This window comes from Psittacula echo (genome assembly GCF_963264785.1).
Source record: "Psittacula echo genome assembly, chromosome: 13".
NCBI lineage: Eukaryota > Metazoa > Chordata > Aves > Psittaciformes > Psittacidae > Psittacula > Psittacula echo.
The window spans coordinates 4,249,782-4,272,498 of record NC_137749.1 but is presented as its reverse complement, the minus strand read 5'-3'; the positions used below and the strand labels follow the sequence as shown (position 1 = coordinate 4,272,498).

Genomic DNA, 22,717 nt, shown 5'->3' with positions numbered 1-22,717 from the left:
CAAGAACCAGTTAAGCTTATTATTAAAAAACCCCAAACCACAACATTGTTTAAAAGCTCCCAGCTCTCATGCAAAGAATGTTTGCAATATGATTGTTATTTTCTATTTTCTGTCATACTCCTCCCAGACATTTGGTACAGTTCAGTATCTTTACTTGTAAGAAATTCCTGAGTGGAAAGCAGTAAGAAGCATGTAGGAAACCTTGCTGTACACTGTTACAATATACTGCATCATTATTATTAAATAATGGATGTAAAAAGGCCACAGAAGAACAAAGACCTCAGTGTGGGGAGCTGACTTTTCCCAAGTGGAATGTATCAGACAAAACGTTCTTTCTCATCAGCACTGGCTGGCTAGCCAAAGAAAGACTAGTACTGCTCTTTCAGCAACCCTCTCCCTCTCTCCCAGATGGAACACACCAGCAAAAATGGCTCCAGTTGATGGAAACATGCTAACCCTGCATAACCTCTGGGGACCACTCTCCTCTTTGCACCATGGAAACAATGCACCACATCAGAAACAGCCATGACTGTAAAACAATCGGTTGATGTAAGGTCCCTAATGTGGGCTAAGTCCCAACACAGTGGTGGTGGAGCAGAAAAGTGTGAAAACTCTGTTCTCCACCCCATACGGGTGCCTTACCTTTATGACGTCTTCATCAGCTGACCTGCACTCAGTGAAGTTTGAAACATCGACCACAGACCCATCCTCCTGCACAGCAACCACCTTGACTGGTACAGACACCGTTTTGCCTGTCAGAATGGCCGTGTTGAGGACTTCCGTGTCCTGTAAGCACACACAAAAATGAAGAATGGGAGTTAGAGAAGCATAAAAGCATGAAAATGCCATAGAGCTCAGACTGAGACACCAACACCCTGCCTCTCACAGGGACAAGAGCAGAGGTGCAACCCTTCCTTGCGCACACTCTTCAAGGTCCCTGCTGTCAATGGTCTGAGAACTTTCTAAGCCAGAAGTTGCATCCGGACCATCAAGTTCAGTTTTTGATAAACATGGATTGCCTCTTTTTAAGCCCATTTTCAGGTCTGGCCGCTATAGCCATAAAATCTGTAATGCAGTTACACATGAAAGCACATCTACAGCTTGGTGGAACCACAGTGTGATTCAGGTATGACCTCCAGAGGGTGCCAGCAACTCTGCCTGCCCCTTGGCCCCAAATCATGCCAGTGATGTGAGAGGTGATTATCAAGCATTACAGTAACGGCATTTCTTCCTCACTGTTCCAGCTATCATTGTTGCAAGTTGACCATTTTCCCTTTTTGGCCTATAAATACATGATGGGAAAAACTATTCATGAAGTTGGGTATTACTGACTAAGCAATGCAATCTACATACTTTTTTTTTTGATCTTTCCCTATCAAAATCCCACCTAGAGATGTTTTACCACATTTATCTCTAATCCTGATGAATTCTCAGGGCTGGCATTCTAATGACACCATTAGCACAGCCTTCCTCTGCGTCTCACTACAGCTGCAGTTTGATTAATTACTCCAAATGAGTTGTTACAGAGGTCCCTGCCTTGCATAAGCAGGTATGGAGGTTGGAGGGGAACAGCCTCCAAAGGCCTATGAGCAGCTTGTCTCTGATTAAGCAGTGCTTCTGGCAGGCCTAAAACTGGATATACACATGTGGGGCAAGGAACGATCTGTGCTTTCACAGAGATTCAGTTTGGCCTTTTCAAAAAGCCTGCAGTGGGAAATGCTGCTTTGACTCAATCCACTTTTCATTTTTCAACTTCCATAAAACTAATTGCTTGCCAGTTGGGGGGAAAAAACTAAAGTTGCTTCAAACTAATCTAACTTTAAATTCCATTATTAGAATTGGCGGAAGAAGAAATGGATTTTAGTGAAAAATTTGATGGCAGCTTGCATAGGGAGATGCATTCACTATCATTTGCTTCTGTCGGCCAGCTAGATTGATAGAAAATAATGGGCATTGACCACAAGCTTAGGACAGCTGGAGAAGACCAATAAACACTTGCAACTAAGATGTATTATTAATCAATATTCGGAAACTTCTACAAAAAGCACCCTGAATTAAATGAGTTGAAGTACTAATAACACTAGTGCCAGCTAACTAATAGAGTCTACTAGAGCTTTATGGGCAGTCATGCTCCAGAAAAGCATTTAAGCATGTACTCAAGTCCATCTCTGTTCAGAACAGCACTAAAAGTATATGCTCAACTTGACACTTAAGACTTCAATCTGATTTAAGCATTTAAGCATTGTCCTGAATAGAGATGCTTTTCTAAATAATACCTCATGAAATAAATATACTGTCTTTGTTCTGTTCTCTGTGAGGAACAAACCAGATGTTTTACATATTAAATGACTGTCTAGGGTTTTTATGCTGAATGGGCTTATTTATAACCAGCTGCCAATCATGAAGGAGGGACACTGGGAAAGAGAGAAGTATGTGACAAAAGGGGAAGTGTGAAAGAACAACTCCAAAAGCTTTACAAAGGCTGAGGTTTGAACAAAACTAAGAGGAAAATGCAGTGCCAGGTGAAAGAAAACAATCAGATGTACTTCGGGTGGAAAGAGGTTGTATAAGACAAGGAGAAACTGAGGGTGCTTCATCCACAGATATGTCAGAGAAGAGGTAGGCAGATTTCATCAAGCAACAGCAAATATCCTATGGGATTTATGAATCCTAAGCCATCATAGAATCATGGAACAGTTTGGGTTGGAAGGACCTTAAAGCTCATCCAGTTACAAACCCCTTCCACAAGCAGGGACACCTTCCACTAGACCAGGTCATTCCAAGCCCTGTCCAACCCCACCTTGAACACTGCCAGGGATGGGGCAGCCAATCAACCCAATATAAACATATACCATATATATGACAAAGGCACAGTGGTTCTGTGTCAAAACACCCTCAAGAAGCAGTTTGCCAATGTGCTATTTCTAAACCATTCTTCCACAACCGACAGTCTCCTTCAATGCACCAGATGAAATAGGCTTTTTGCCAAGGTCACAAACAACGAACACACAACTAATTCCACTCCCAGCCCCTCTCTCTGTTAGCACAGCCAGGTAATATGTCAGTAGAAGGCAGCACTTGCATGCAATTACAGAATCATTAAGGTTGGAAGGGACCCCTGGAGATCATCTGGTCTGATCCAAAGTCCTACTGAGTCAATAGATGAAAGGCTTGTTTTGACTTCAGTGGACTTGGAAACAGGTTCTCAACAGGCCTGAACTACTACTTTGGTTTTTGCACTGTTGTATCACCTTGTGTTGACCCTCGTGTGACAAAGAATTAGCACACCCTCTAGCCTTCTTTTAGCTCTCAGTGCTGCTTCACTACCAAGCTGAAGTCAAACTCTGATGCTCTGAAGGATAATGCAAAGTTTATAATGACATTTGCATTCCTTTTGTAAACTCCCTGTGAAGATGAGCGCGAGATAAAAGGCCTCAGAAGACACTTCACAACCTTGTTATTTGTGTGTGCTCTGAAATATGCCCATCCTACTCTTAACTCTGAGCTGAACCTTCCCTCCTTCCCAGTGTGAACAGGTACCCACCGTACTAATTAGCTGGTGCAGCTTCACAAAAACTGCACTTCATTGGTAAGCTATTCTATTATATAGATCAGTATTTCAGATGCCTGATGCCTGCATCGAGTGTTACACAAGTATAACAGGCTGCATAAAGACCTTTTGAAGAGCTGGCTATTTACAGGCTGAAAAAATATATTTCCTCTGAGGAAGAAATATGAAGGCAGAACTGAACTAATTGACTGTCCACTAGATTTATAAAGAAGCTTTTTTTTTTAGCACATTTTAGTGCAGGTAATAGCATTTCATCTAAATTCTGTTAGGTTTGGTTTATATTTCCAGGATATTTCTTACTGCATAAGAAAAGGCTTACTGAATTTAAGATACCTGTACCGGTTATTACTAACAGCATCGAAACTGTAGAGAGGGTAACAATGTTGATTTACAGAGGCAGGTCCTGCCAAGTGGCACAGCATCAGTGAAACATCTGGAACAATACCCAGGGACACCAACCAGAAAACAAACCTCTAACTGCTGGCACTGCCAAGTCCCAGGTGAAAATCTGGGAATCCCTTCCTATTTCTTTACTTGAGGGTTTCAGCTGCCAGATCTTGACCAACACCTTCAATCCAAGAAGCCTGGGTGGAAGCTACACACTCATATTGCAGGCTCTATCCCTGAATAATAATTACGTGCATGTTTATCTCCAGCTCCTTTTCTGTACCTGAATGCATTAGCACTTCAGCAGAGCTCTTCTTAATTACAACTGTAACCTGCTAATAGCATTTCTTTGTTGTCTAAAGGAATCTACTTCTTATCCAGCCTAGGCTAAATTAAAATTTAATACAACATCAGGTCGCAACAGAACTAGGAAGCAAATGACAGCTGTTTAATTAAAACCTAAAGCTGATTAGATGGCACTGCTGAGAGAAATACTCAAAAGGAAGAACAGAAAACTACTGAAACTCAAGGCCAGGATAATGGCTTTATTTAAATATGAATAAATGCTGCAGCACAGCCATAGTAAATGTTTGACAACTCACTGCTTTGGAGATATGGGAGGGGAAATGTGAATGGGAGAAGTGTCAGGAGTCATGAGAGAGCTGTGATTACCTATGCATGTGACCAGAAGCAGGGATTACTGGGAAATGACTGCAACAGGTAGACACAAACCAGTTGAGTAACTCCAGACACAAAGTTCCCAATAATTAGGGTTTAAACACCACCACATCGACCTAAATGCTCCCTAGGCATGCGATTCTACGGCAGCTCACCCAGCTTCTGTGAGCTGACATGACACGTCAGCCCCTTCTTCTGGTTGAGAAAAAAAGACATGGAGAAACAGTTTATGCACCTAGTAAGAAAGCATCTCAGGAGCCAGGACCCCAGCCCAAAGCCGCCAGTGCATCTCCCCTGCCCCTCCAGGAAGAGCCAGCATCATTTCCACAAGTCTGGAGGGGCACAAAAGCCCCACACTGATCAAGTTTACCATGACAGATATCATCCTTGTGATTAATGCACAAGCTGGTTGGGTTTTTTTAGAGGTTAACAAAACATGCTACAGTACAGTAAACCCAATAAACAGTCACTTGTAAAGCAGGAGGGATACCTAAAGCCAACCCTATTCCACTGACAAATGCTACAGCTAAATGCCTTTTGGCATTTAGTTGAAATGACTGTCTCCAATGAAGAAGGCACACAGCTGAAACATTCATCTGCAGCATTGCATTCTTTCATTATTTTTTTTTCCCCCCCCAGAGTGTACCTCGTGAAAATACATGTGTATTATTAGAGGGAATCTCTAGGAGCCAGTTCTCCTGCCTGGAAACAGCATCTCTTAAAACATGGAAATTATAGGGCAGATTGTGACATGTGGGCTGGGCTAGGGAAGGTTTTTATATTTGATAAATTATTCACCACCTTTTTCTTCAGATCAAAGAGCAAGGCAATATAAGTACATTAAGCAAGCTTAATATATAAATTAGATGCTTTGCTGAAATTATTATAATCCAAAGCAATTCTGTACCTTTTCCCCCCTCAGAGCTGAATACCATTTTAGGTTTCCAATACATATTAATGAAGCCTGGTTGCCAGAAAGCTACCTTTACATCAGGTAAGATTTACCATTTTGTCACCCAATGGTGAGAACAAAAAACTGGAATTATGTGTTCATGGATCAGACAACATAACCTTGCAAAGAGCTCACATTGTTGTCTGACCCTTTTTTCCTCCCTACATGCATACAAGACAGTCCACATTGCACCAAGGAGCCAGATCCCCAGTAAGGCTAGCAGGGCTGCTGGTAGCTGCTTTGGCAAATGGCTCATCAGCCATTACCCACGGGCTGCACTGTCCATCCTGACTGCGCAAAGGCTTGCCTCAAGTCTGCAGAGGCTGTGCATGTGAAATGAGACACATTACAAGCCCTAACAAAGGACCTAACAGCCAATTCCGTACTCTGCAAATATCATTTCAGTGGAGCCACTTGCGGAATCAAGTGTTTACCAAGCTTTCAGATGTCAGAGTGGGGCCTAAAGTGTGACCACACATGAGTCCTTCTGCCCTGACAAGCACTCATGTTGCTAGAATGTCATTCCTGCTCCACTCCAATCTATCTCTGTCTCTGTTTCCTCCTATCAGCTTCTCATCCAGCATATCATTATTAGGAGTGATCAGTCAGACAGATGGCATATCACAAATTCTGCAGGCTATCGTGTCAAAGTTAAAGGTCAGCCTTTATCTCTTTTGTTTACCTGCATAATAGCTTTACTTCATATTGGGATCCCAAAGGAAGAACAGGCAGGTGCATATATTCTGCAGGAGAAATTAATTAATGTAGATTGAACCATACAGAGAGGTTCTTAATTACTGATTCTTGCAGAACAATGTAATAAGCAACTATTAGCCTAATTGAATATTATTCTAGATGTCTATCAGTGTGTGCTGCAAAAACAATTTGCTATAGCACAACAAAGCATGATACAGAGACTCCAAAGTGGAGTCTTGTTGCATAACTGGTCTTTTTGCCACAGATACACTGAAGGAAGGTCTTAGCAGCATGTACCTGGCACACACAATCAGCAGGAGTGATAATTCTGTCTTGGAGTTCATGGAAACTAAAGCTGAGATTTATTCCATTTCATGGTGTTTTCTTACGAAGGAAATTCAACTCGTTTTGGGGTTTATGTAGGATGAATAAGCAAAACCTGCTGCTGGAGTGAAACCTGATTAGAAGCACAGATCCTGTCTTATAGATAGATATATATATATTATATATATATATATAGATAGATAGATAGATAGATAGATATAGATAGATACTGTCGTATCTATGACCAGAGGCAGTTTTATTTTATTTTTTATAACTCAGAACAGATCTGTCCCCATTAAGCAAAGGTTCAGAACACAGCCTGGTGCACTTGGCAGAAGTAACTGCAGCCTGTCAGGCAGTCTCTGATGCTCAGCTAAGTACCAGTGCCTTCTGCATGAGCAAAAGACTTTTCCCAGGACCAGCTCACACTATTCCATTTCAGCCCATTATGTCCAATAGAGCTTATTCTCCAAACCCACTGTGTTAAACATCATGACATCACTGCTCTGAAGTGCACACTGGAGGTAGAAGGAATGGGAAATTCTTACAGCTGGAGAGCAACTATCATGCATCTCACTGTCTGCACAGAGAACAGACACTGAGAGCTCCCAGTTTGTGTTCCAGGGCCCTGTAATACACCAAGAAATAAAGGATAAAGTTTGCCTAAAAGTATGGTAAACTCTGCCAGTCACTCACACTAGAATTTACACTGTATTTAGAGCTCTACAGAGTATCTGAGCATTCATCTGACAGACTTCTCAATAGAACGTGATTGGAAACCACTTCTAAGCATATTTAGAATTTCAAAGTTCATTTAAAGATATTGTTTTTCCCTTTCTATTATTCCAGAAAAAAATGATCACATTCTGACCGAATAAAATTGTTGGGTCACCTCCAACTGAAACTAAACAATATCCCCCTGAATTCAAGAGGATACAAAATGGGTAGAGCTGTCTACTCAACAGCAATGACCTGAGCCTCAGTACAATCTGATACACTAATTATTGTTTTAAAATGGCATGAAATAATAATACCAACACTTCTCCCTTCCACAGAAAAACCTAGGGAGGCCATGCTTTGCCTAGTTTATGGAACATAATTAATTATTGGATTTGCTTGAGTGCCAACAGGAGTCAAAGATACAATTTTCTGGCTCTATGTCTTTGTAACACAGAGTTAAAAACATTTAACAACATGGTGGATCCTTTCCTAGTCACCACATTTTTTTTCAGAAGGAGAAAGAAAGGAGGGTTTTCTGGAGGAAATTCTATGCCACCAGTGCAAAGGGAGAGCTGGCAACTTGCCGACTTGAAAAGGCTTCAGTTTCACAAGTGCAAAACTACAGACACTGAAACATAAGGTTGCGTATCACATGAGTTTACTGCAGCAATCTGTGTGCTCGTCTTCTACCATGAGTGCTACCTGGGCAGAAATCCATGTCCTTCTGTAATAACAGCTGTTTAATGCTATAGGAGAATGCACAAATTAATTACAGCATGTCTACATGACTTCCCAACATCCTGCAGGAGCATCCTCTCATGGAGGGAGTATGGGTTCTCTTTCTGCTTTGGATGGTGATGCTTCATTAAGCCATTCAAAGAGTGGCTACAGCTTAAGAATACCTATTTATGAGAATGAGAATATGCATGGAAAAGTGACTGTGACATGGTGCAAAGTCCTCTGAAATGCCTGGCTGAAGACAGTTGTCTAGCATTTGCTAGACAGGGTATTCAGAAAAACTGGATTTTGTATCTTCTCCCTCAGCACAGTTCAAACACTGGTGTAAGTCCAGAGCTCATGATGTACCAAGAAAATTCAGTAAAGAGCTGTATTTTCTGGACAGAGGTAAATGCTAATACTTACTAATGATATTTGAGAAGCACATTATAGTGTTTAAAATGGAACAAAGATCTACTGCTCACATTCATCATCCTGCAAAAGGAGGGTATCGCTTTCAAAGAACATGGATCTGACAAGAAAGACCATGCCTTACCCAAGCCAGCATTAAGTTTTTCTTCTTGAAGATGGTCTGTCATATGTATCAGGAGCAGACTGCTGTACTTACTTATTTTACCTATTTAAGTCATTTCACGGCTTGCATTCAACTACTCTTTGATGCAAAGCATACACACACGCTGCTGCAGGACTGGCTTTTGAGACAGCAAACGCTTTGGAAGCAGGCTGTTCCCCACTGCTGCTCTCCCTCAGAAAAGCTTTTAGCCCAGCAAAGTGCCCATGGTGAGTGGCTCATTCTCTGGCAGCCCCTGTCTTGGGACAGCATAAGTGACGCTTGGGAAGTTTTCTCTCTCCATTGTCTATTAAAGGGCGCAGAGGTCTAGTTTAGACTTGATGTCTAGAATTACAGCAGAGAAACTCTATCCCTTCCCGCTTTCAAAATCTCAATTGGTACTTATACATTATTGTTAGCTCCTTTACTCCTAGGAGCTAACAGGACCCCTCACAATTTTTACACCACTGCATGCATCCTACAGTGACACAGACTTCACAGACAATACAACTACTCCTTTTATCTACTTCACTCCATAAAGCTGCCTACTGCTGTATTTGATGCAGGGCAAATAAAAACCAGGACACATCTGCAGCTAGCCCAGGCATCCATCAGCCTTTACTGTTCTTGCACATTGAGCTTTTTGGTGTTTCAGCCACCAAATTGAGGACCATCCATCAACCGTACAATGCTCATCCTTGCACTGTCACCCCACTTAACCAAGTGTTGCCTTTCAAGCTTTCAACATTTGCTTTCTACTTAAAACAAACACTACAGAAGATGTCGCCTGCCTGTGTTTAGAACTGCCTGGAAACTTTTTGACGGAGAGAAAAAACCCAAGTTTCTTGACAAAAACCAAAAAGCCTAAGAAAAAGAGACCTTTGAAAAGAGCTAGAATTGAAAATTGCGGATTCTTTCAAATAATAACATCGATTTCTTTTTGAGGTGTTTTTGAGTCTTCTGACTGATCAAGAACTACCAGAGCCTTTTTCTTCTTCTTAGCTTGAGGTCTGCTCTTCATTTTAATTTCTCAGTCCGTTCACCTTGTACCTGCTCAGAAGTGCTGCCTTCTTCTGACATGCCCCAGTGTCTGACTACCTCTTTTTTGCTCAACTTTTATAAAGAACAACTTCTTTTTCATTCAAGTTCAGAATGAAATCCTTTTTTTGTCTTCACAACTGAATCTCTCAGTGAACTCTCGTGCAGTGTATTTATTTCCCACAGACTAGAACAATATTACACATGTTTCAAAAGCTGAGCTACTGTTTTCAGAAGCTTTCCCAGAATCCATCATCTTTTAGGAGACATTTAGGAAACACTGCCTGGATTCTGCTCTCAGCTAGGCTGGTGCAGGAGAGAGTAATTATAATAAAGACCATGAAGTTACACAAATGTAAAAGTCCTGTGAAATCAGGATCAAACTATTCCATGTTTCATCTTTTTCCCCTGCCTCTCTTTCATCTGCTCTAAAAATTACATATTGAATGATTTATTTAAATTACTCCTTATAGTATCTTGTCTTTCTATGACACTTCAAAACCAGTTCTTAGCTCTGCCAAGGACAACAGGAGACTTCATTATACAGCTAAAGCAGCTGCTGAGGCAGAAGAAATCCCACTAGGCCAGTGACAGATCAAGAAACTGCATCCATATTCCTAATGTCCCAGGTCCATGCTTTTTGTGAGAAGTTACACTGAAACTTGCTGTCTTCAGGCTATTAATTCTGTACAGTTTAAATACCAATTCCCACATCTTTCCTACTAAATGCTCTTTTTGCATAACAAATAAATGCTGAGTATGCAACATCTCTAACAGTTAATTTATTGGTTGGTTAACTGAAATTCACCTCTGCAGCAAAACAAGTATGTTGACTGTAAAGAAATATAGAGGGCTACAAATAAAGCAACCAGTAGCAGATGCAAGGGAAGAAATAAAGACTGTATTACTTGTCACCCTTCTTAAGTGGAAAATGATAATGGCATATTAGCATATACTGCAATGGCACAGACAGTTGAATGCACTCATGAGAAAAATCATGGAACACCTCTTAATATGAAACTATCACAAAACATTCCACTTTAAGAGGGCTTCCAATGTCATCACACAGGGGGTTTGAAAAGGAGCAAGACAGCAGCTGACAAAGTGGATGACATTAGTGTTTCTCAGGAATAGAAAGTGACAGTATTATTGGCTTTCAATACAAGCATTCTGTAAACAGACAAAGGTCTTCCACTTATTATTCTATGAAAGCAAGTATGTATCAAAATCACAACGTGTTTCTCTAATAAAGCATTTTAAACATGGTTCCTCAGCATCAAACTCAGTCCAAGCAGGACTCTAAGGCAGTTTTAAAACATTAAAACTGTTTGCAAACTCTATGAAGTAACGGCTGACTTGCTTTTCTATCTTAACAAAAGACACTGAAAGACAGAAGGGAAACAAAAAAAAAGACTCCCATCTTTGCTTCCAAAGTATTATCTTCATAATTAGCCTTTTGAAATCATTAAGACATGATTCAAACTCAGACTTTACAATCTATTTCTTTAGAACCTGTAACATTATGAGTAATGGGAAAAACACTGATCTTCCAGAAAGATAAAGTAGGTAGAGCAAGAGAGAAAAAAGAGAATTACTCAATTTGAAGAACTCATCTACAAGAACTACCTCAGTGGATGAAAACATCTCCCATTTGCTGCCATTTTACTTAATGTGAGACACAAAATTACACAGCCTGACTCAGTTGCAAAGAGAAATTAGATCACCACTACTGGACTGTTCAAATGGGATGAGTATCTGCTATTCGCCTCCATTAAGGAAATTTATCTTCCTTAAAACAGGCTGTGTTAACCATTCATTCTTTATTTTTCCTCTAAAAATGCACAGATTTACAAATGAAATACATCTATTATATACAAACAAATAAATACATTTTATTATATAGAAATAAATACATTTATTTCTTCTTTTGCAGTATCAATTTTACTGTTGTAAGGTGGGAAGATGGTCAGGTCTAATGCCATATTCTTTCTTGTACTGCAGCTCATGGGGTCCTCTTGCTGCATAGTCATAGTCCTGATAAATGGACAGGTGAATACAAGGGAAGATGCTTTTCACAGAAGACATAGCTTAAGAAAAGATAAGGTTCTCTGGCATTTTGACACATCATTTTAGCAAAGGATTGACAAAGCAGGAAGAAGTGTCACACCTAAAGGCCTTAATAAATGTAACACAGAATTCTAGCTCAAAATTGCTTTCAGTTGAAAGCACCCCTATACAATTACCACACAGAAAAGAGCAAGTTCTCCTCACCTTCCACTTATAATTCTGGCTCTCTCCCTTCTCTCGTTACACCTTGAAGTATTAAGCCATGTTCTCCCTCCCTGATGACACTTCACCTCCTGGGTGGCTCAAATGCGCTTGCATGGCACAGATATGGGCCAGCAGTTCCCACATTTTGTTTTAGAAGTGTTCCTCCAAAAACTGTCTTACATAAATCAAATTATAAACTCATTCACAAACACTAACATTTCATGTCTATTTCATTACAAAACAAACAGCAGCACAGCACAGAAGTTCAGCTCTGCGTGTGTTAGGACATCACGGTGAGCTGAAGACCCGGAGGTGGAACATCTCCTCCCAGCACTGCACCACTTCACACACTGTCTTAGCACAGCCTCAACATGCACTTCTCAGCTTTCTGATGGACAACGCTTTTAGAATAAAATCAATGGTCATGCCACAACTGAAGCATGTTTAGGTATGAAGGTACGAATGCGAAACCTAGATGAGAGCATCCACCTACAAAAGCTGAACCTGGATCTGGGCACAATGAAAGTCCACATGAAGAACTGAGTGGGCACATGGCAGGTAACGTAACTCATTTACACTACTGACTTTTCAAGTTTTCTAGGCAACAGGAATGACCTGAAAATGGATAAACTGGACCTTGAAACAGAAACTGTTTCACTACATCTTTGTTTCTTTGCCATGAGTTCCAGAAGCCCAAGAATTGCCAGAAGGCAGCTTGTAACAAAAAGCAGGAAAAGATGATCAAAAGTTTCACTCCACATTCTCCCGCTTTCCTGCAGGTTAGTTCTGAAGTACAAATGTTTGTTCTTTTCATGGTCAATATGATATAAAGTGGTCAATCGATGCCCAATTTGTAAAGTCAAAGGATCACAACAGCTACATCAAATGTAAATTTCTATTTCTTTCATTTATTGTTAAATGACATTGACATTTAACTAACTGTCCAAAGGTTACACTCTCTTAGACGCAGCACTAGTACCTGGCATTTTAATGTTGTTTTTCTTCCCCTTTGTTAATGAAGGCAATTGTGCAAGTTGCAATCTGACAAAAGGCATTATGGAGAACATCCCGGAATAAAGCTGAAACCTTACTTCTTCCTTCCTAATGACAAGTTGTGACAGGAAGAGAGGATGACAGACAAGCTTCCTGGCCAGGTAGCGCTGGGCTGTGTCACTGATGAGGCTCAGGAACAGCGACAGCCTGAGACAGAATCTACCTCGTGCACTTTAAGCAGCAGCAATCCATAAGGCAGCCATCTGACAGGGCTGTCTCCAGGCAGCCATGGCTTGCAGCAGCTTCCTTCTCTGCAGCAGCATTTCTGGTTTGGTTTGTTTTATTCTTCTCTTTTCTTGGCCAAGAAACTCATATTACAGTTTCAGTCTAAAAAGCCTCATTCCAGCCTGCATTGTCATTCAGTGCAGAGGGGAATAAACTCAGAACCTGGGAAAATTAGTGCAGAAAACAAGACTGTAGAACCCATTAAGCATAGCTGTGTGTAGCTGCTGTCTGTATTTCACCCAATTTTATGATAACTCTTCCCATTTATTCTGCATGGTCTCTCGGGCAAAACAAAGCCAGAAACCCTACATTTGATTAAGAAAACACTGACATGAAAGGTGGCCTGGGATCTGCTATATAAAGATTTTGCTATTTTTACATGTGCAGTGATATTTAGAAAGGTTGGAAGTGATGTTTAGATTTTATCTATTTCTGGTCAAATGGATTGCCAGAGGATTTTTCTGACAGTGGCTGTCTGCAATTCGGTGGCAGTGAATATGCAGAAAATGTGCTGGGTTCTAGGATCCCATTCATAAGAAGTTGCAAAATCAGTTCAGATGAGGTGGGAGCAATGTAGCCTTTGCGTATGCATGATTTTAGAGCACAGCACCCTGAACACACAAACCTCTCTCCAGCGCAAAATCTCACTGGAGTTCATTTTTGACAATGACAAGAGTACACCCATGTTAATTGTCTGTCTTGGCATCATTCCCGTTCTCATCCCTGCAGCATCACATAAAGGGGGCTGATGTGTGACTTTCAGCTGCTCCAAGGGGCTCAAGGCAATGAGGAAAGCACCACGATGCTTTGTATCCAATCCTGATCATCACATCTCCAAGCGCACCAGGGCAAGACAACTCCGGCCGCCATGTATGCCCGCACTGACAGCCCTCAGCTCCTTATCAGAGACCAAATGCCAAAATGGTTTTGCTGTTTTGATTTAGACCACCTGAAACTGCAGCTTACAAGTTATTCAAGGTGGAAGCTCCTAGGTGACTTGGAAACACCAGCCAACAGAGAATGTCCTTATTCACTTATTTCACAGAACTTCATGCAAAAGTCCAGCCTTCTTGTGTCTCACAGACCAATCTTGCTACTGATTCTCCTCTGAAATTCACACTTAAAAAACCACCATAATTTGGCTGCTAAGATCAGCTTCTGTATTGACAACCCGAAATTAATTGAGTAGATTAACCTTCAGAACACTTGGACAGCTGTTTCAACATACCGTCTTTGAGGCCAATATGCTAAACCAGCTGTTCTTATAGTAGTAAGGTAAAATTGGACACTGTGTTTTGCATACTCCAGGTCTATATTATAACTTAGTGACTTTAATGTACATCTGGAGCATTGCTGATTTTCTTTAGTAATTTACACACATTTTTTCCCCACATTATTAACAACTTCACCAATGTCAACTCATTTGTTCAACAATATGCTCAGAACCAAAGTCAAATGGCTTTCTGTCACCTTTACATGGCATTCACACACTCACACTGCACATGGCCGGCAGTAGTAAGATGCTTGCAGAGCAGATGAATGAATGTCATTATTTTTGTATGTAGTTTTACAATAGCACAAGTGTTCTTTAAATGGAAAGCATGTTCTGGTTCATGGCGCTTTCTCCTCTTGTTTCCAAGGCAACTCAATACACAGACACATGCAACCACACACGTGCATGCTATTAATATTCTTTTCTGATGTGAGAGATTTTTCATTTATCAATGAAACGTTAGCCAGCTTCTGTAGTAGTGAAAGCCGAAGAGAAACATCTCACAGAGTAACTCACAGGAGGAAAACATTCAAGAAGTGTTTCCCTTCCATTGTACACTTAAACCACATGTTTTGGAAACTTCTGGCATGAAGATCTCCCATCTCTTCTAGCCAGATAGATCCTGAGCCCATCTCACAACACCCTTGGGGCTTTCCTTCTACAACGCAATGCTTTCAGTCAAGCTCTTCCAAAAAGAAGGTAATAACCTGGGAGGTTGGTTTGTACATGCGTATCTCTGTATTTCATAGAATCATAGAATCAGCTAGGTTGGAAAATACGTTTAAGATCATCAAGCCCAACCATGACCCCAGCACTGCAAAGACCACAACTAAACCATGTCACTAAGCACCTCATCTACACGTTTTTTGAATGCTTCCAGGGCTGGTGATTCCACCACTTCCCTGGGCAGCCTGTTCCAATGCCTGACCACCCTTTCAGTGAAGAAATCTTTCCTAATATCCAATCTAAACATCCCCTGGCACAGCTTGAGGCCAATTCCTCTTGTCCTATTATCTGTTAACTTGGGAGAAGAGACCAACTCCCATCTTGCTACAATCTCCTTTCAGGTAGTTGTAGAGAGTGATTAGGTCCCCCTCAGGAGCCTCCTCTTCTCCAAACTGAACAACCACAAAAATGGTGGCCCTTAGATCATAAGGAGAGATATCACAGCCTCAGTAAGCCTTGCAACAGCCTATCTCCAGAAGCTGCACTGCTGACACTTGGCACTGGAAAACAGCTGCATCTGTTCTGTGTTTCTAAATGAAACTCATTTCAGAACAAGTAAGGCCTAGGCACAAAAATGATTTGTCATGCTCAGCACTCCGTGCTAAATCACATTTATATCCTCTGATTCTCAATTGTAATCCTCTTTGGAATTCGTTTAATTGTTGGGCTCTTAAAAGCTGGGGTCAGGTACAGACAGTGAGTAAGGAGTGAAAACAGCAAAGGCAAAGTCCTAGTCTGACCAATTGTGCTGTTTATCTGAGAAGTGAGATGTGACAAAGAAGGGAGGCAGCTGGAAATTGCAAGAGATGTTTTGAAAGAAAGGGCTTTGAATCATTGTTATTGTTGTTTCCATCTATCTGATTCTTTTTCCTTTGCATAACAAAAAGGCCTGCTGATTGCCGTTATTGCCTGGGGTTTTGTACTTGTCATTCCCACACTGCTTTGTAGGTTTTCAGAGTACATCAGACTCTGGACCAGAGTTGGCTCTTGACTATTTAAATATCCTGTTAATCACAGCAGAATGGTGGTATACACAAATCCGGTCTATCCTTAAGGGTCAAGTGTCATTTCCAAAATAAAACCTACTTCTAAAGTACCTCGGGGGTGCTTGCAATAATACTCAGTTAAATGGCAATGCAAACTCAGGGCAAGGGAAAGTCAAGCAAAAGGTCTCACTCAGATTTGACTTACACCAGGTATGGATTTGAAGGAACACAAATGTGATTTACCCCCAAGCTTACCAGTGGGCAATTATGCTGAAGTGGGACACTGCTTATGCTCAATTCGGATCAGTTTAGGGGCTGATGTAGAAACAACTGTCCGTGATTTATTTTATAGAGAATACAGTAGAATTCCATTAACCTCAGCAGAATACCTATGCATTTCACAGTGGCAACAGCAGGGAGCCTGGACCTTCTCCATACCTGAATACATGATGCTCCTCCTCCTTTGTAGAAATATTTGGAGCTGTAGTTTAACATAGATCTACTCTACCCAACAAACATGGGAAAAGAATTCATCTTCCTGAGTAGAGCTGAAGTTGCATTATGTCAGCTCTTGTTCATAAGTAGATTTAAAAAAAGAACTAGATCTTCAGTAGATGCTATGGGAAATCCCTAACTTCAGTGGGAGCCCCACTCTCTTGTACTAAGAAACTACGAATTCCCTTAATTCATGCACTCCCTAACTTTTCAAGATTGCCACTATTAACTTGCACACCATGTAGCCTTAATGATTTTGGTTATATTTTCTATTACATGCTTCTATTTATAAAGGGTTTATAAAGGAGACTAATGGATGTTTAATAGGCATTCTAAGTGTGCAACAGACATGAGCAGCATGTTAGAAAAGGTTACAGGCACACCAATGGAAGACTTACAAATTACCTGTAAGCTCTGACTTGCAAGTAACCCAATAGGCCAATGGGATTCTGTAATAATGTTAATAGCAGGTTATCCAATTAATAAGTTTTATTAATAACTAAGTCTTTGTAAACTATTTTAAATGGAATCCTGTCATACACGGAAGCAATTCTGTGACTTATCACTGTTGACGAGGATAAAGGAGAAATCTGTAGGTTTGTTTTTTAAATGCCACTCTCCACCTGTAAGCATGAACTAATACTGTAACATTTCCAATGCAAACACCGTTACAGTGTTAGTCTGGGATTTGGGCATTTTATCACATATCCTTAGGGTTAAACTCTGCTCTAAACCACATAAATTTAAGTCTCTCAGAAGCCACTAGAGCTGCTTGCTGTGCATATCTGCATGTGTAGGAGGGCACAACTTAGTCTTTTTATTTACAGAACCATTAATTAAATTACTGCAATTAAATATCAGATCAAATTGCATTAAGATAACATTAAGCACACAGGAAGTTAGAATCAGAGCTCTTATTAGGGTTAATGGGAGCTACACATGGTTAGCTTTTAATGCACCTCTCTATAAGTCAAACCCCAAAGAACGTAGGCTAAATTGACACACAAAAACCCAAAACTTCATGCAAATATTCTTTTACGATGTCCTAGTTTTTGCATCATTTCCAATCATTTGCATGGGTTTCCTGCTATTTTTCTCTTAAAGCACGTTACCCTAAATGAAATGGAGGAGCTTTATAAATGACAGTTTCTGATCAATTCAGAGCAGTTGAGCGCTACAAAATTACTAACTTGCAATTACTGCATGAGGCAACACCCTTCAATAACAAATCTATTCCAGATGATGATTTTCTGCTTTATTTTCAATCCAACTCTTCTCTGATTCCTGTCACAATAATAGAGATTTCTGCAAAAAGTCAAAGGAATATAAAAACTTGCTCTCCTCATGTCTCATCCCCAAAGCTGATGATTGGTAGCACAGATCTGTGTCACTGCTGAGTGCTGACAGAGCTGCAGGACAACAGCCATGGCCAGGTATCAACTTACGAGATGTCCTGAGGTCCATTTTCAAGGACCAGCTCCACCACACAAATCCCAGCACCCACATCTCCCAGCAGCCAGTAACTAAGCAAGAGGTGAGATCCCTCACTGCAGAGGACTTGCATCACACCTAGGACATTAAGGGAATCCTTGAAAGTCTTGATTACTTTGCCATAGCAATAAATGGGAAGAACTAAGGTTTCTGTTGCTTGTGCCATCAGGAGTGTGTTACAGCACACCAGTAAACTGAGACAGATAGATGTGAGCCCTCCGTAAGGAGCTGTACAAAATCACCACTGAAATTGAAAACATTGTTATTGCATCTGACTCCCTGTAGATTCTTGCTCTATTCCAAATTTAATGGGAGTTTAGAGAATTTTACAGCAGAATTAATAAATAAATAAAATGTTTGCTTACCCACTGATTACATTAGCACAGAACTCGGTGTGTCTGTATTTTCAATTGGAGAAAAACATTCAGAAGATTCAGTATTTATGCAATGTTTATGGAAGTTCAATAGCAAAATCCAATATAATTTCCCAATTAAAATCACCTGCTAGTTGACTTACATCCATTACTATTATCTCAAGGCGCTGTATACGGAACCTATTCACACAACAGTGTTACGTGAACATGCATAGGTTAAAAATTAGTAATTACTGTCTAGACAATTCACTGTTAGCTATAGCTGAGTGAACAGAATGAATAATTTATTTAATGAATTTTGCACTCCTTTTCCTCTATTTGAACTGACCATGGAAAACTTGAAAATGTGCTCATTTATCGGAATTACTTTTTGTGAATTAATTCTTAACCTGAATATTTTCCCACCAAACAAACTAATGTAACTTGTGGTTGACTCATGATACCCCAGGCAGCTGAGGTTCTGCTCATCCCAGTGCCCCTGTGCGTCATCCTCACACTCAGACACACGCAACTCACTGGAAGGACACTGAAAATACCCTTTAGTATCTTTAAGAGCCACGATTTGCAGAGAGGTGTCTAAAAGAGCTAAACAGCAAGGTCCATTCAAAAATCCCATGAAGTGACTATCTGTAACTCCTTGGGTCTTGATAACTTCCAGAAATCCAGCCATGAGATGCTCTTGAAAAATCTCATCTCAAATTGCATGAACACAACTTACAACACTTCACAGTCATAGGGCTGTCCCACTTCCTAAGACCATAGGAGTTACGCTTTTAACGTTTATTGCTGGTGCCTAGAAACTAGATAATATTATCTGGTAAACATTTCTGATTTCTATCAGTGGAGTTAGATTTCAGCTGGCAATCCAGAGGCAAAAAGCTCCATTACAGCTCCAGCCATCACAGCCCCTTGTTCTAACACAGAATTTAATAGCACATTTTTCCCTTTGAAATTTGCTCTTCATTAGGTGAGCTACAAAATGGAGGCTGAAACAATGAGTGTTTTTAACTCTGCAGCAGATCAAACCCATTTTGATATTCATCCTCTAAGGGACAAACGACACACTAATGAGACAGAGATCAAATACTCTGTTTGTCACTTAAATCTCTAGCAACATCAAGCCTGTTAACCCATGCTTGGCACACCAGAATGCTGCAACTGTCCAAAGAGCTCTGCAATTCCTGCCTATCAAACCTCAATATTTGTGTCTCCTCCTGTTTTGCAGAGCCAAGCCAATTGCTACGGGAATTAGCTTGCTCCTGACCACAAGGAAACAACACGAAGAAAAAGGACAGGCAGAAATGGGGATGAATGAAGTGCGATTTTTGAATTACATTCTTTGCCTCTTTCCTCCTACTCTTTACTACAACACTACTGGGAGACTGCACAAGCAGCAACAGCAAATACTGGCGGTGCTCAGTGTGTAAGTCAGGGCAAGGTTCTTCTTCTGCAGGAATTGAGCAGGTTTGGGCTCTCTCCCAAGCTCCAGTACAGGAGTCATGCCACGGCACTGAGGTTTTGGACAGTGCTATTCCCAGTAGTGGTGGAAAGCAAGCTGGAATGACAAGAGTCATTGCCATTTCAATGCATTTACCAACCTAGAATTAGAAGGGCCCAAAGATTATGCAAAATTCAATCAGCTTCTCACTGTTCTTGACCACAAATTTCAGCGTGACGCCAACATTTTATCCCTTGAAACTCGCTGGATCCATTTTCTCCTCTGGCCACATCTGGGAATGCATTTATTGCCCCTCAAATAACCTGGAATTTGCCAAATGCCTGCTCCTCTCTGCCCTCATCAGTGCTGATGCCCTCACTCCTGCCATCCCTATGAGGGAATGTTGTCTTCTGCCTCCAACTGGTCTTGTAAGAGCTCATAGACAAGTGCAACGAGTACAAAAGCAGTTTTGCCTTCCAGCTCCACAGGAGGCAGAGCTGTGAAACTGCTCATTCAAGAGCTTTCGAACTGGCCAACTCAGAACCTTACAAGGCTGTCCCAAAGCACCACGTCAGAGTATGTTGATTATCTTAATAAAGATGTAGCTTAACACTTTCAGTAAAGCTGAGGCATCTTTGGATGGAATTTCTTTATACACAATAGGCTACATTACAACTTTTAAAGCTCTCTGATTGCTGCTCTGCTCCACCTTTATGATGCTATTTAAATGAACTAAAAAAGAGAAATTACATATAAAATAATTCCTAGGCCTAATTGATACTGGGGCCATGTATATCAGAAGTAACTACATTAAGGTCAATGCCAGCTTTGAACAAGAGTTGTGTTAAATACAAATAACCATTTACAAAGAAAAGCTTTCAGTGCAACATGTACTTAGGAAATATAATTCAGCATCTGTTTGGCAAGAACATGGTCTGTTTGTATAAGCTAAAAACTATATGTATCACTCATACATGTATACACAATACAGAATTAATTCATGCAGAAGGGATTCAGCTCGCTGTACATCTTAGAAATACAAGCTGACAATTAAATAGTCCTAGTAAGACTTCCTCTCCAGCTAACAGAACAGCTCAAAACCAAACAGCATTTTGTTCACGTGTGACCATGATATTCGTGTGCTTATTTAATTAACAGTAATTTCAGTATCTCTGCGATTTCTTCCCTGTTTAACAAATGACGCCCTTTGATGAGGGCTTTAGTTCAAATCAGTGGCCAATCAGCTGTAGACCAAGCCTGGAATGCTCAGTTAATTGGCAATGAAATCAAAATGAGCACACAGGAAAAAATTACACATCAGCCAAATTACTGGGTAATTGTTAAGGAACAAGAAGAGTCTCATTTTAAGTACACAAAGTAAAAGCTCTGTAGCTCCCTCCAGCACAGTTAGTTTCCCTAGGCTGGGTTCTGTTAATGGTGTGTACTACTCACAGAATCACTTCAGGTTGGCTCAGCTCATCCCTGTTGCGATCCCTCTGCCAAGAGGCTCGCTGTGCCCTTATTCTTGGCCCGCAGGAGGTGCTACCACTCTTGCTGGTCCGTCAAGGGATCCTTCCATCAGCCTGCACCAAAATCCTCATGGCAAATTTTTCATAAGGATAGAAAACACAAACCTAAAGGAACAGAGGTAACCAAACAGCCCTCTGCAGGCAGCCCAGCTGTACCAGCTCAGCAGTAGAGCACCTCTTAGCATTTCCTCAGCACATTTATTACTGGAACCACTTACTTCTAACAAGAATTTAGTGGTTGGAGAGGGTTTTCTAAGAATAGTAACTCTCCACATGGATCAAAGTGAACCCAGATCACTCTGACTGCAAGAATACCTGGATGTCCTCCTACCTTCGATACATGCGCAGCAATGTTAACTCTCTGAAGTACAGCTTTTTTATAAACATCTGACCACAGATGCCTGAATTCAGGCATCATCAGTCTGATCTTCAGAAAGAAGTGTCACCAAAGCATTACACTTTAAACAAGGTGGCAGAGCAGGAAGAACATGGAAGTGGCAATGCACACAACCTCTGTGTCAAAGAGATTAATCACAGGAGCAGAGACAGCACCGACCAGGAGCCAGGGAGACTGGGGCAATGCAGCTTGCCAGGCCGCATGGCACAGGGAACAGACAGGCAGTGCTTAAGAGCAAGAGTGGGGAGACATGTCCCCTTTATCTCTTCCCAGCAGTTGCTTGCCTGGATGATCATAAATTAGTTCCAACAATGTATTTTACAGCTATGACAATGAAGAAAAGCAATGCCAGACTTAGGACATTCATGTGTACGTTATCTAAAGACAGATGTCAGTGTGGGATCTGAGCAGACATTCCCATGGCACAGGCAATCCTGCCCCATTCCTGGTAGTGGAGAGATGGAATTTGTTTTAAGAGATACGTGGGACAGAAAAGCCAGCTTGCTTACACTGGAACGGCCTTCGTTTCATGGCGTTATCATTAGCATTCATCCAAACTGCAAACAACTAGCAATATGTGGTCAAATCACTGCAGTTTGGTAAGCTGTGATTTCCAAGAGGAGGATCAGTGGGAAACACTGCCTTTAGGACTTGAACCTGAGTAGCTTGCAACAGGATCTCTGAAGCACTTGGCATCAGCACTCCCTGCATATTCATTAATGTTTTGGACTCTGGTTGTAACAACTATCAGCAAGTGTATCTAATTTCATGAAAGAAAATTACTGGTTCATAGTGGTGCTTTTAC

The 22,717-nt window shown here is 40.9% G+C and overlaps 1 protein-coding gene across 1 annotated transcript in view; it reads right to left on the bottom strand.

The window, feature by feature from the left end:
• The window catches only part of TMEM132B (transmembrane protein 132B), a gene marked incomplete at both ends in the record, with an annotated part of 233,740 nt that overhangs the window by 36,603 nt on the left and 174,420 nt on the right, over window positions 1–22,717 (bottom strand). The window contains one exon of the mRNA XM_080628840.1: window positions 643–786. Coding sequence (XP_080484966.1) covers window positions 643–786 — 144 coding nt within the window. The remainder of the gene's footprint in view (window positions 1–642; window positions 787–22,717) is intronic.